General features: G+C 40.0%; 1 protein-coding gene across 1 annotated transcript in view; it reads left to right on the forward strand.

The window, feature by feature from the left end:
• The window catches only part of LOC132815730 (ATP-binding cassette sub-family A member 13-like), a 165,021-nt gene that overhangs the window by 122,619 nt on the left and 26,958 nt on the right, over positions 1 to 15,444 (forward strand). Inside the window, exons 33-36 of the mRNA XM_060824832.1 lie at positions 2,942 to 3,119; positions 4,987 to 5,102; positions 10,485 to 10,641; positions 11,961 to 12,214. Coding sequence (XP_060680815.1) covers positions 2,942 to 3,119; positions 4,987 to 5,102; positions 10,485 to 10,641; positions 11,961 to 12,214 — 705 coding nt within the window. The remainder of the gene's footprint in view (positions 1 to 2,941; positions 3,120 to 4,986; positions 5,103 to 10,484; positions 10,642 to 11,960; positions 12,215 to 15,444) is intronic.

Genomic DNA, 15,444 nt, shown 5'->3' on the forward strand with positions numbered 1-15,444 from the left:
GTTATTTAATGATTTTGAAATTGGCCTTCCCCTAATTTAGATGTTGACTCCTGCAATATTCTTATCCTTTTCCATAATGACTTTGATACTTAGAATTATGGTCACTATGCCCAAAATGCTTGCTTACTGAAACTCCAATCATTTGACCAATTTCATTCCCTATGATTAGGTCTAACACTGTCCCATCTCTAGTAGGACTATTTATGTACTGGTACAACAACTCTGCTGGATGCACTATAAAATTTCCACCCTGTCTAATCCTTTCAGGCTAAAACTATCCTAGTTAATGTTAGGAAAGCTGAAGTTTCCCTACAACTGTAACTCTGTTTCTCTCACAACTTTCTGTGTTTTGCCTACATATCAGCTCCTCTATCTCCCCCTAACAGTTGAGACATCTATAATATAATCACCCCTTTTTATTTCTAAGTTCTACCCAGATGGCCTCATTTAAAGACCCTTCTAGGATGGCAGTAATGCTTTCCCTTATCAATAATGCAATGCCCCATCTCTCTTATCATCCCCACCTGAAATTTCTATAGCCTGGAGTGTTGAGCTGCCAGTCCTATCCTTCTTTCCACCATGTCTCAGTGATTGTAACAACATCATATTCACATGTACTGATCAATGCTCTAAGTTCATCAGCTTTACCAGTCAAGCTCCTTACATTAACATAGACACAATTTAGCTTTCTAGACCCCTTATGTGCCTTATCATGCCCATGTCCTCACCACCTACTAGACTGTCACAGCCTTCCTTCCATATCTGACTGTACCTTGCTCCTGACTGTATATCTGCTCTGTGCTCCATCACCTGCCAAACCAATTTAAAACATCCCCTGCAGCACAAACAAACCTTTCAGCAAGCATATTGGATGTATTCCAGGTCAGGCTCAACCTGACTAGCTTGTACAGGTCCCACCAACCCAGAAGCTGTCCCAATGATACAAAAAACTAAAACTTTCCCCCTACACTATCTCTTTAGCTCTGTGTTCATCTGATCTATTTATCTGTTCCCGTTACTCAGTAGTGTGTGGGATGCGAAGTAATTGAAGATTCTAATCTTAGTAGTCTTCCGCTGTAATCTACTACCTAACTCCGTAAATTCCTGCTGCAAGACCTCTTTTTTTTTTAAACCCATGTTGTTGGTACCAACATGTACCACAACTGCTTGCTCGTCACCCTCCCCCGTCAGAATGCCCTGCAGTATTCTGAGAACATCTCTGACCCTAGCATCAGGGAGGCTATATACCATTCAAGAGTCTTGTTTGTTGCCACAGAACTGCCTTTTGATTCCCCTATGATCGAATCCCCATCATTGTCCTATAACACAGAGAGAGGCCCTTTGGCTCAAATTGGTCCATGCCGACCAATGCTAACCCCATCTCCCTGCACTTGGCCCATAATCCTTCCTAACCTTTCCTGTCCATTTATTTGTCCAAATGCCTTTTAAATATTGTTAATGTACCCACCTCAACCACTTCTGCTCGCAGCTCATTCCACATGTGTACTACCCTCTGTGTAAATAAGTTGCCCCTCAGATTCCCTTTTATTCTTTCCCCCCCTCACCTTAAATTGATGCCCTCTAGTCCTTGATTCCCCAACCCAGGGAAAAAGATTGAGTGCTTTTACCCTCTCCATGCCTCTCATGATCTTATACACTTTTATAAACCCCCTCCTCAGTCTCTTATGCTCTAAAGAAAAAAGTCTTAGTTTGTCCAACCCTTCCTTATAATTCAGATCCTTGAGTCCTGGCTACATCCTTGTAAATTTCTTCTGCACTCTTTCCAGTTTAATAGCATCCTTCCAAAGCAAAGTGACCAAAACTGAACACAATACTCCAGGTGCAGCCTCACCAACGTCCTGTACAACTGCAATATAACTTTCCAACTTCTGTACTCAATGCCCTGATTGATGAAGGTCAGTGTGCCAAAAGCTGCTTTCACTGCCCTGTCTACCAGCGACTCCACTTTCAGAGAACTGTGAATCTGAACTCCAAGGTCACTAAAGCTTCCCCAGTCTTTTTTTCTCTCTCCTATTGTGCAGCAGAGCCAACTGTGGTGCCAAAAATTAATTTTCATAAAAGATCAGTAATTGAAATATCAATGGGACCAGATTGGTCAATCCCCTGAATGTGATGATCTGCATTTTCAGGTTTTAAAAGAACTACAAAGATAAAAAATCCATTGGTTTTGACCACTTGAAGTTCTTTAGATTCGAGAACAGACCTTATGATGTGGATTTTATGAACCTATCTTTGCTATTCAAGAGAGAAAAATGGGGAAGTATATGCCAGCTGGTCTGGCATCAATAGTGTGATGTTGCCAGATTCTACATTTAGACGTAGATGGGGCAGTTAGAAATCATGAGACAATTAGGCAGGATCAGCATGGATTTCTGGAAGGGAAATTGTAACAGATGGAGTTTTGAGATTATGTCTAAGAAACTGGATGAGGGGCAGTAGTGGAATTAGAGTATTTGGATTTCAAACAAACATTTGATACAGTTCCATACAAGAGGCTGTTGCTTAAAATTACACAAATTTTAGGACACATGGCAGAAAGTATATGACCATAAATTGGAGATTCGTTAATGGGGTAGGAGAGACAAGAAATAAACAGTTCATTTTTGGGTTTACAGTAGTATGGTATCATAAGGGTCAATTTTGGGCCTTATCTTGGACTTTACTGATTCACAATATCTACCAGCAACTTAGAACTGAGGACCACCTGGCACACTGGAAGTGTCCTTACCTCTGAGCCAAAAGGCCTGGTTTAAAGGCCCATCTGCTCCAAAGCTGGCTGAACAGGTAGTTTAGAAAGTGTCTACTTGATTCACCAGCAGAAAATTGGTTTTATTTATTGATAATTTATCAATGTTAAATAAATTGATATTGATAAAGCTAGTTTAATATGTGATTTGTTTTCATACTTTTTTCCCTCAAGTATGGAGAATCTTCGACAGTGTGGAGTGGCATTCTGTATTCTGCTGGGGTTTTCTGTTCTAACAGCAAGTATTGGTGGATACGTTGTACAAGATAGAGTTACTGGGCAGAAAAGATTACAACACATCTCTGGTCTGGGCTACAGAGTATATTGGATTACAAACTTCCTGTATGACATGGTATGGAAATATGATTCCTTTCTCGAACTATACTAAAGTTCATCCATTTTCTTTGCAGTTTTAATTTATCCTTTACTCAGAAATCTGAAAGAGCGCCTCTTAGACTCCTTTGCAACTCTCAGCAGTGATGCTTTGTGCTTAATTATCAAGAAATGCACCCATTGTAAGATGAAATAAACAGTGTCCAGAGATAAATGTTATGTTCACTAGGTGTGAGCATCTGATTGACAGGTCCCTGATAATGAATTGCATCAGAATGGCTGTCTATGGTAGATGCCCTGATGAAGGCTGGTAATAAAAATCAACAATACAATGGAGCTGATCATAAATCTTGCACACTTAGATGGTCATTCATCCCATACAGTTGGACAGCCTGCCGGGATAAAACAAACACAGCTAATTTGCATAACTTTCCATTACTTAGGATCTGTTCTTGGCAAACACTGGGAATACCATGATTGTGTGTCAAGTGCAAGTAACCAATAAAGAGCTAGTGGATGACTGTTGTGTGCCATGAATGTTCCCAAAGTCGTGAGAGAGGGAGGGTTGAGGTGAGGGTGCATGTGGTGATGGTGATGAACGCAGAGAGGGGAAGAGATTTATGAGTAGAGATAGACAAGGAGCCATAAGTGGACCAAACAAATCAGTAGGCCAGCGTGGATATGGAATGCAGGTGAAGGTACCAAATAGAGCAATAGCTAAGGTTTGGTGAACATTTTTTCATGATAATAACTTACATTTATATGTTGTATTTAATGCAATAAGCAACCTGAGGGACTTGACCAATTGACCACTTAGGAAAAGAGTGATTAAAAGGGTAGTTGAAAGCATGTGCAAAATAAGGATCTTAAAACAATCTTTAATTTGGAGAGATACATGGCTACACTTTACAAAGGACTAGGATTCAGGTAGTAAATATTGGGGCAAAGGAAAGGGAAATATATTCAGAAAAATTGAATTCTGAGAAATAGAAGGGAGTATTAAAAAGAAGAGTTGAGCTAGCCCATAGAGGATTTTCTAAAGAAGAATAAGCAGCATAAAAGTAAGTGCTGGGAAATTGGGAGTAGGTCAGTGAAGCCAGGATATATGAATAACTGTAGTTGCCTTCCAGTCTTTCCCTCTGCACATAACATCCACTTTTGTGTGTCTGTCTGTATCAGTGTGTAGGGAGGGAGTTTATCAGGGTATTAGAGATTTTAACTAGTAGATATAAATGCCCACTGTTCATAATTGTTTATCTACAGTGAGAATTTACTTGTAATAATAGTCTTCTTGTTAAATACAATAACTCGGTCTATGCTTTCTGTCAAACTGTTCGAGGAGAAAGTGAGGACTGCAGATGCTGGAGATCAGAGCTGAAAATGTGTTGCTGGAAAAGCGCAGCAGGTCAGGCAGCATCCAAGGTGCAGGAGAATCGACGTTTCGGGCATGAGCCCTTCTTCAGGGCTCATTCCTGAAGAAGGGCTCATGCCCGAAACGTCGATTTTCCTGCTCCTTGGATGCTGCCTGACTGCTGCGCTTTTCCAGCAACACATTTTCAATTCTGTCAAACTGTGTCTAAAATACAGGCAAATTGGAGAATTTTGTGAGCTTTTAGCAAATATTTAACTTTTGTGATAACTCTAGCAATACTGGGGCTTTGATTTACAACTTGCTACACCAGTGAGGTGTTACAATGTAGTTCATATTTCAACCAGATAGCAAGATTATAAGTGATTTGATTCAGCTTAAAGGAGTTGGATGTGATAATGGAATCACCAGTAGAATAATAAGTAGAACCAAAAATAGAACTATATCCCACACATATGAAAATGTGAGACTGTTTTTTATTGTTAACTAATCTTTGTGCTTTTTTCTCCTTATCTAGCTCCATTATATGGTCCCGGTAGTTTTGTGCATTTGCGTATTTGCAGCTTTTCAGTTTTCAGCATTCACTTACAAAGATAACCTAGGAGCTACAGCCCTGCTGCTGATTTTATTTGGGTAAGAACTGAGAGATCAAATTGAAGTTGAAAACTGTAAAAAAAAACTAAGCATGAACTTCATAGCATGGCTTTGAACTGTATACACCACAAAGATGTCAGATTTGACCCCCTTTGCTGAGTGATCTGCCCTTACACAAGATTGTGGTGAGAACATAACAGCTTCAGTGTTATAGGCTGGAAGGGGAAATGAAACCTGATAGCCTATGTTGATTATGACATATTGCCTGAAGTGATTTATAGACTGCACTTTTTGCCATTCAATCAAAAATATAAATTGGCCATTGTTTAGTGGCACTGATGAGACTCCAAAATAATTGTAGTTTCAAGTCTCATTCTGAAGATCTAAGCATATAATCTAGATAAAAGTTTACAAAGAAACAGATATATGGAATTGTTCATGAAGAGCAGATAGTTAAATTTTGTAGCCATTATAGTCAAAATTATGAGATTAGATTCCCTACAGTGCGGAAACAGGCCATTCGGCCCAACAAATCCACACAGACCCTCTGAAGAGTAACCCACCCAGTCCCATTTCCCTCTGACTAATGCACCTCACACTCGGGGCAATTTAGCACAGACAGCTCACCTGATCTGCACATCTTTGGACTGTGTGAGAAAACCGGAGCACCCAGAGGAAACCCACGCAGACACTGGGAGAATGGTATTATTGATAGTGTTGACTGATAAATTTCAGGACAAAATGGAAGGTGTGCTTCACTATTGCTAGTGTGTTTCTTTGAATAAAATGTTAAACTTTCTATCCTCTCAGGACATTGAGGTTCTTTTAGCACTCTTTAAAGAGAGCTGAGGAGTCCTATTGGCATCCTGATCAATATTAAACCTGCAAACAAATTCAAAAGCTTGTTTACCTAACTATTTAGTTTATTACTGTTTGGAATCTGTATTTGTACTGAATTGAATTGGCTTTAAGAGACTTTGCAATGGAAGGGTCATGGAAACACAACAGAATCTCTTTCTTCGGTAAATTTTCAGAGATTGCACAACATGTTTGCCTTTTACAGACATTGCTGTTTGAGTAGAAATGTCAGCCTGGACATCAGCCCATGTTATGGTCAGTTAAATAATACTTGAAAATAAATTATCAATGTTATGACTAGACTCCAGAAAGAGAAAGCATATAATGCAGCGAAGGGCAGTGGGAAACCAGAGAATTGGGAAGCTTACAAAGACCAACAGAGGGCAACAAATAAAGAAATAAGGAGGGAGAAGATTAAATATGAGGGTAAGCTAAATAATATAAAGGAAGACTGTAAGAGCTTCTTTAGATATATAAAAGGCAAAATAGAGGCAAAAGGGGACTTTGGGCTGCTGGAAGTATATGGTAAATCAGGGCAAAGTCAGCATGGTTTCATCAAGGGTAGGTCATGCCTGACAACTCTGCTAGAATTCTTTGAGGAAGTTGAAAGCAGGTTAGACCAAGGAGAGCAAATGGATGGTATCTAACTGGACATGAAGAAAGCCTTTGACAAGTTGCCACACAGGAGGCTACTGAGTAAGGTAAGGGTCCACGGTATCAGAGACAAGATGGATAAATGTTTGGCTATCTGGCAGAAAGCAGACAGTGGGGATAAAAGGGTCTTTCTCAGGATGGCAGCTGGTGACAAATGGTGTTCTGCCAGGCTCAGTGTTGGGACCACTACTTTTCACTTTATACATTAACGATCTAGATGAAGGAACTGAGGGCATTCTGGCTAAGTTTGCAGATGATACAAAGAGAGGAAGAGGGACAGGTAGCATTGAGGAGGCAGGAAGGCTGCAGAAGGATTTGGACAGGTTAGGAGTGTGAGTAAAGAAGTGGCAGATGGAGTACAATGTGGAAAAGTGTGAGGTCATGCACTTTGGTAGGAAGTATAGAGGCATGGACTGTTTTCAAAATGGGGAGAAAATTGAAGTGCAAAGAGTTCTAGTCCAGGATTCTCTCAAGGTAAACTTGCAGGTTGAGTCAGTAGTTAGGAAGGCAAATGCAATGATGGCATCAATTTTGACAGGACTTGAATATAAAGGCAGAAATGCATGTCTGAGGGTCTGTTAAGCTCTGGTCAGGCCACATTTGGAGTATTGTGCACTGTTTTAGGCTCCACATCTCAGGAAGGAGGTACTGGCCTTGCAGCGTGTTCAGAGGAGGTTCATGAGAATGGTCCCAGGAATGAAAGCTAAACATAGGAGGAATGTTCGAGGACTCTGGGTCTATGCTTGATGGGGTTTAGAAAGATAAGGAGAGATCTAATTGAAACATTCAGCATACTGAACAGCCTGGACAGAGTAGATGTTGGAAAGATGTTTCCATTGGTCAGAGAGATTAGTACCCGAGGGCACAGCCTTGGAGTAAAGGGAAGACCTTTTAGAACAGAGATAAGGAGAAACTTCTTCAGTCAGAGAGTGGTGAATTTATGGAATTCATTGCTGCAGAAGGCTGTGGAGGCCAGGTTATTGAGTATGTTTAAGATTGAGACAGATAGGTTCTTGAGAATTAAGGGGGTCAAGCATGATGAGGAGTAAGCAGGAGAATGGAGTCAAGAAACTTATCAGCCATGATTTAATGGCGGAGTAGACTTGATGAGCTGAATGGCCTAATTTCTGCTCCTATGTCTTATAGACTTAAGGTTCTCCAATCCAATACAGTTCCAGACATGATACGCAAAACTGTTAATTCCTCAGGTCAGAGGATGAACTGGATCCCCTTCTTTACTTACCAGCTCCTTTAGTTGGTTGCAGCAAGATTAATTTAGGAAACCCTTCATTTTTTGGTCACTTTTCTCCCAGAACATAAATGAATTTATGTTTTATAAAAAGAACCAAATTAACCAGATTTCCTTGAATTAATAAAAACTGTGAGTTTATTAATTTCCACCCATGAGAGGACATATTAACACAACACACATGCATATAAATGAGAAACAAGTGGCTATTGCAGTGTAGCTATTGCAGTGTTACTGCTGGCATTGATATTGGAATTGAACAATTAGTTTTACAATCCTTAGTTTTGTAGGTTGGTTGAAATTTTGTAGTTCTGATACTTTTCCATTACAACTTAATTCAGTATTCAGAGTGAGAGAGTCCTTTTATTGTCCTATTTCCTTCTGTCTAGTTTCCAACACTTGGAGTGAGTGAAGATCACTTTACCTGCATCACAGAGGTGGCGAGTGGGTAGTTCTTTGACTGTGACATTAGCAGCATTCTGATGCTCGTACTCAACTGGTACATTTGCAAATGTTCAGTCCCACATGCACACACTCCAGTAGAGTTGAAACTGGCTTTTTAACACCTGGCCATGTGTATTCTTTAAATCAAAAAGCACAAATCTGTCAGCAATTTGGGGCATAATATCCAGGAGGTAGCTAGCTGTTGAGCAGGAGGTCATCAGTCTCTCATCATCTTTGTACTCCCAAGAAATCATTAGTTTGTCTCAGCTCTTCCCCTCTTTCAAGGGCTGTTGTTTGAAGTTCCCTTCAAATCTGTAGGTATGGCATTTCTATGGGTTTATCTTTCCAGACAGCCACTTAATTTACATCTGCAGCTATCTTTGACTGTATCAATCCACTTTTTAAAAAAAACTACATTGTGGAATTGCAAGTTAAAAATTTTCACAGTATTTTGGGTTTTTGACTAATGGACATATTACCACAAAAGAATTGATCAATTGACTGTCCAATAGTTTTTGCGATATAAAAAAGTTTTATAAAAGATGCACAACATCACTTTTGTGAATTGATCTGTGTATTCTTACAATACCTTATTGTTATCCTGCAATTCTATGAACACCTATAGACTGTGGTCCTGACTGTAAATACCTCTGATCAGATTAGGAAAAATGAATAAAAGGACTTTATTAAACTCTGCTTCAGGATTGGAGCCTTGATAGGCACCAGCACAGATTGAACATGACGTTTAGCAGAACAGGATTCATTCTGTAAGCTGGGTTCCCATCTGGACAGACATTGCAACAGGGACTGAACCTTGCGTTTCTGCCTTACTTTGTGACTTGGAAAGTGCTGTATTATTACAATAGCCAGTCACATTGAAGGTTTTCTCCTGCTTTTCCTTTTTAACAAAAAGGAAGCAATAGGAAAAGGTCACACACTGGCCAACACCAGAATAGAATTGGCGTCAATGTGAACCCCAAACGTTTTGATAGTATCCTTTTTCTAACTTTTCAACTGCTTCCCCTTATAAATTTCTTCAATACCTCATCATCCCATTCATCAAACCCGTCCCAGGTCAAGACTCTTCATCCAAACTTTCCAGTCTCTTCAGTGGGATCAATGGTAGAGATGTGTTTACACAGAATGTTCTGCTCCATGGATTTAAAGGACCATGAGGATTTTGGTTGTGAGGGTTAATCGCAGGAACAAATGCACACAACACAGAATTTGGCCCAACCTCAGATTTATTTGTTTATTGATCTCACAGAATTTCTCCTATGATATGTGAAAAAATTTCCAGAAAACGCTGATACAAAGTTGACTAAAACTTGCATGACTAACCACAGTTCAAATCCTTAACGATTTGATTGCGGTTTGAAATTCTTCCAGTGCAAACTGCTCTATAGTTTGAATAAAACTTGTAATTTTACACACACTAGTGTTGATTTTTGGCTTGAATCTAGAAATGATCAGTCTCCATCCACCTTCTCCTGACTGCAGGAACCACACCCTGGTGTTGTTCTCCTTTCATGATGATTCATGTCATATACATCTCCTGTTATTATCCTATTGAATTGTCCAGTGTATAAAAGCCCTTTTAAATTTGCTTTGGATATTTTCTAATCAACCTGTTCAGAGATGTAATTACATACCTCTCAAGCAGCCTACGCCCTGGCCTTGAGAGGATTGGGTGGACATGTTATTTCAATAGCAGGAAATGTTACAATCGCAACCTGATAGTGAGGAATATCAGGCTGTAGATTGATGGATGTGTGAATGCTGCTTCTATTGAAACCATTGTTTATGACAATGTCTCTTGATGGCTTTGATTTGAATTTGTCAATGGCATTTGCCTTCCACCATTGTTTGTCATAATGTTGCTCCCAATGTTTTTTATTAAGCCAGGGTTCAGCTGGTTCATGCTTCTGCTCGAGTTGCAATGAACACCTTCATACTTGTCTGTTAGTCACGTTGTGTTGAGGTTTGGTAATTCATGCTTTACAATTCAAAACTGTGTTTATTGATCTTATGATTTTACAGTAGGGGAGGTCATGCCTTTCAGTAATTTGGACAGAAAGAGTTAAGAACTAACACGGTTTCAAATAAAGCTATAACATAAGCAATCATAAACAGAAATTGTCATTGATCGATAATCACAAGAAAATGTATTTATATTATTTTCTCTTCTTGTTCACCTGTGTTTTTCTATTTTTCAGATTTGCCACAATGCCCTGGATGTATCTTCTGTCAAGACTTTTCTCCAGCTCAGATGTAGCTTTTATCACATATGTGGCGATTAACTTAGTGCTGGGTCTCTGCACTATCCTTGCAGCCTATCTTCCTCGTTTTCTGGCTCTATTATCCAGCCAAGGGGTAAGAAAGCAACCCCGGAATAATCAGAAAATGAATGTTTGGAAAACTTGTGTTTGATTAAATCGATTTCTGAAATTTCTTATGAAGAACTAAAGTAAGGAATTATTTGAATCTCAATTTTCAAGAAAAATCTAGGATTGTGGGAAGTATTCCATTTGAACTTAGACTGTCTTAAATGTTTTATAAGGTGCTTAAAACTTTTAAAAAAACTGAAGTCAGCAACCTTAGAGACAAAAAGACATAGAATTAAATATGACCTTTGTTCTTTAGGCATGCTTCTTCCACATCCTGACCTTATTCTGTTGTGAAATTTCTCCTATGCATTTAATTTTTACAACAAATTAGTCTAAATTAAGGGGGTGGCATGGTGGCTCAGTGGTTAGCACTGCTGCCTCACAGCACCAGGGTCCCAGGTTCAATTCTAGCCTCAGGCGACTGTGTGGCATTTTCACATTCTCCCTGTATCTGTGTGGGTTTCCTCCGGGTATTCTGGTTCTCTCCCACAGTCCAACGATGTGCAGGTCAGGTGAATTGGCCATGCTAAATTGCCCATTGTGCTAGGTGCATTAATCAGATAGAAATGGGTCTGGGTGGGTTACTCTTCGGAAGGTCAGTGTGGACTGGTTAGGCCGAAGGGCCTCTTTCCATACTGTAGGGAATCTAATCTAATCTAGTCATTACTGCACACATAATCCATTTTAACCTTCTACTGCTTGCTTTCGTTCTTCAGACAAAAAAATATTTGTACCCAGCAATACCAGTATAGTGCCAACTTGACTGGAAATATACCTGTGGGCTTGTTTACATAATCACATAGACACAATCAACAAATAAAATGGGACAAACATGGTACCACACTAATGTAACTAAAATTGAGTATAAAGAGTCATCAATCTAATAAAACAATGAAATGTCTTCCATTAATCTGATCATTAATAAAAAGGTAAATTTTACACTATGAGTATTTTAAATCTAATTAATGTAACATGCAACATGGGTTAAGATGAAGAATACCTTTCAACTCTTCTGGAATAACAACCAGAGTTTTCCTGTTACAATTTCTTATTGTTAACTTTATATTTGTTAAATCAGTCAACATAGAGCAGAATGTAACTTAAAAAGACATAGTATCAAGAGGAATTTAAATTCCAAAGGCATAAACCTTTAATGAAAATAAGCATTTCATATAAAATGTGTTGAAATGGAGACGGTGACTATAATTCTAGTAAATTTGGGACTGAGATAACTAATAAATGTACTGTCAATATAGACATCAGTTCTAAAATTAAAATGTTAATGTTTATTTCATTTTCTGTCAGCAACTGTTGAGAGTTTACAGTGTACTTCGCTGGGTCTTCATCATTTTTCCACAATTTTGCCTGGCCTTTGGACTGATAGAACTGTCCTACAATCAGTTGAAATTTGATCTCACCAAGGATTTTGGAGTTGACTCCTACGTGAGTCCGTTTGAGATGGATTTCCTGGGCTGGGTCTTTGTAGCAATTACCCTGGAGGGATGTTTATTTTTGTTCCTTCGTCTCCTATTACAAGGAAATTTGCTACATAAACTCTGGTAAGTTGTTTAGAGGCAGAGACATGCGCAGCACGGAAACAGACCCTTTGATTCAACCCATCCATGCCGACCAGTTATCCTAACCTAATCTAGTCTTATTTGCCAGCACTCGGCCCATATCCTCGAATCCTTCCTATTCATATGCCCATCCAGATGTCTTTTAAATGTTGTAATTGTATCAACCTCCACCACTTCCTCTGGCAACTCATTTCATATACATACACTCTCTGCATGAAACAATTGCCTCTTAAGTCTTTTCTAAATTTTTTTCCTTCTCACCCTAACATATGCCCTCTAGTTCTGGACTCCCCAACCCAGAAAAAAGACCTTGTCTATTGACCCTATCCCATACCCCTGATGATTTTATAAACCTCTATAACGTCGCCCCTCAGAATCCGACGCTCCAAGGAAAACAGCCACTGCCTATTCTCCCTATAGCTCAAATTCTCCAACCCTGGCACCATCCTTGTAAATCTTTTCTGAACCCTTTCAAGTTTCACAACATCTTTCCAATAGGAGGGAGATCAAAATTGCACACAATATTCCAAAAGTGACCTAACCAATGTTCTATACAGCCGCAACATGACCTCCCAACTCCTTGACTCAATACTCTGACCAATAAAGGAAAGTATACCAAATGCCTTCCTCACTACCCTGTACACCTGCAACTCCATTTTCCAGGAATATGAACCTGCACTCCAAGATCTATTTGTTCAGTAACAGTCCCCAGGACCTCACCATTAAGTGTATAATTCCTGCTCTGATTTGCCTTTCCAAAATGCAGCATCTCACAATTATCTATTGTGGTAATATTGCCCCTAAGTCTAGCCATAATGCTATCCCTTCTCAAAAACACCACTCCCCTCCTCTCTTGAGCACCTTTTCTATCCTTGCGAAAGCATTTTCCTCCTGGAATATTAAGCTGCCAGTCCTGTCTATCTCTGAGCCACATCTCTGCGATTGGTATGGTATTCCAGTCCCATGTTCCTAACTATGCCCTGAGTTCATCTGCCTTCCTTGTTAGGCCTTTTGCATTGAAATGAATGCAGTTTAAGTGATCAGTCATAGCTTGTCTGACTGCCTGCCCTGACTGTTTGAATTGCTCCTTTTCCCAGCTATACCTGTCTTAGATTGATCTCTTCTCTCACTATGCCCCTGGATCTCACCCCTTACCTTACTAGTTTAAATCCTCCCAAGCAGCTCTAGCAAATCCCCCTGCCAGTATATTAACCCCTTTCCAATTAGGGTGCAATTCATCCTTCTCGTGCAGGTCACTTGTACCCCAGAAGAGATTCCAATGATCCAAAAATGTGAACCCTTCTCTGCTGCACCAGCTCCTCAGCCATGCATTCATCTGCTCTATCCTCCTATTCCTACCCTCACTAGCTCATAGCACTGGGAGCAATCCAGATATTACTATCCTCAAGGACCGCCTTTTTAAATTCCGGCATAACTTTCTCTATTCTCCCTTCAGAATTTCATCCTTTTCCCTTCCTATGTCATTGGTACCAATGTGTACATCAACCTCCTGTTGGTCCCTCTCCTCTTTGTGAACATTCTGTACCGTCTCCGAGATATCCTTGACCCTGGCACCAGGGAGGCAATACACCATTCTGATGTCTTCTTGCTGGCTGCAGAAATGTCTGTCTATGCCTCTGACTAGAGGGTCCCCTATCAATTGCTTGGAACCTGATGTGCTCCTCATTGCATTAGAGCCTGTCTTGATATCAGAAACTTAGCTGATCAAGCTTCATTCCCCTGAGAATCAATCACCCCTTACATTTTCCAAAACAGCATATTTGTTTGAGATGGGATAGTCACAGGAGACTCCTGCACTATCTGCCTCCCTCTCCAACCTTTTGTAGAGTTAACCCATCTACCTGACTATATCTGTGGTTTTTCCTTCCTTCCTATAACTGCCGTCCATCACACCCCCTAGCTCCTGTAAATTCCTTATTACCTCTAACTGCTGTTCCAACTGATCCATGCAATATGACAGGATTCACAACCAAACACACTTCCTGTAAATGTAATCATCAGTAACATGAAAACTCTCCCTGATCTCCCACATCCAATAGGAAAAGCACATCACTCTGCCAAAGGCCATCTTTGCTCCTTCACAATCTACAGACCCAGAAAATAGCCCAGTCATACAGCTCTAAAAACACTGCTCCAGGCTAACTTAGTATTTCTGGTTTATATTATTAAAATTTAATCAAGGGACAGATCTCAATAAAGCATAAACTCAAGAAAGAACCTATTTCTACTCACTATTGTAGATTTATAGTAAGGTTACATTTAAAAACTATGCACTTATCTGCTCCTGTGCTGTGACTCTTCCATACAGATTCCGTCAAGGTCTGCTGTTTGTTCATTTTTCCTAGATGCACTCTGATGCCAGAGATACTGGGCGGCATGGTGGCACAGTGGTTAGCACTGCTGCCTCACAGCGCCTGAGACCCGGGTTCAGTTCCCGACTCAGGCGACAGACTGTGTGGAGTTTGCACGTTCTCCCCGTGTCTGCGTGGGTTTCCTCCGGGTGCTCCGGTTTCCTCCCACAGTCCAAAGATGTGCAGGTCAGGTGAATTGGCCATGCTAAATTGCCCGTAGTGTTAGGTAAGGGGTAAATGTAGGGGTATGGGTGGGTTGCGCTTCGGCGGGTCGGTGTGGACTTGTTGGGCCGAAGGGCCTGTTTCCACACTGTAAGTAATCTAAAAAAAAATACTTGAACTCAAACAGCATAGGCAGTAACTGTGCAGATTCACTGCTGTGTCAGACAGCAATGCAGCTATTTTTTCTCTGACTGTGTGGTCTCTGCCAAAGTCTGTCTTCCTCCTTTTTAAAGTGCCATTGTTTTGATCTTCTTCCCCCCCCAAAAGTTCCAAGAAAATGTAACAGCTTATAAAACAGGAATTGCTGCTCCTGGAATTCAAGGAAATCACCTCCAACACCTAAAATACCTAAAAAAAAACAGTTCTTGCAGCCACAATATTTTCCCTTCCTCCAATTTGGATTACCATTCTTTTGACCCATTTAGTATTCCGAGGTACTTAGGAATTAAATGAAACTACAAATGCAAGAATTATGGATAAGGAAGAATAGAAATACACTTGACATTTAGTTCATCAAGCTCTGTCATTCCTCACAACACCTACCCTATCATACTGAGCACATTCTATTATGGAATTTTTCCCACTTTAATCTTTGATAACAATTTGTTTTTAAATCAA

Source organism: Hemiscyllium ocellatum, chromosome 5 (genome assembly GCF_020745735.1).
Source record: "Hemiscyllium ocellatum isolate sHemOce1 chromosome 5, sHemOce1.pat.X.cur, whole genome shotgun sequence".
Classification (NCBI taxonomy): domain Eukaryota; kingdom Metazoa; phylum Chordata; class Chondrichthyes; order Orectolobiformes; family Hemiscylliidae; genus Hemiscyllium; species Hemiscyllium ocellatum.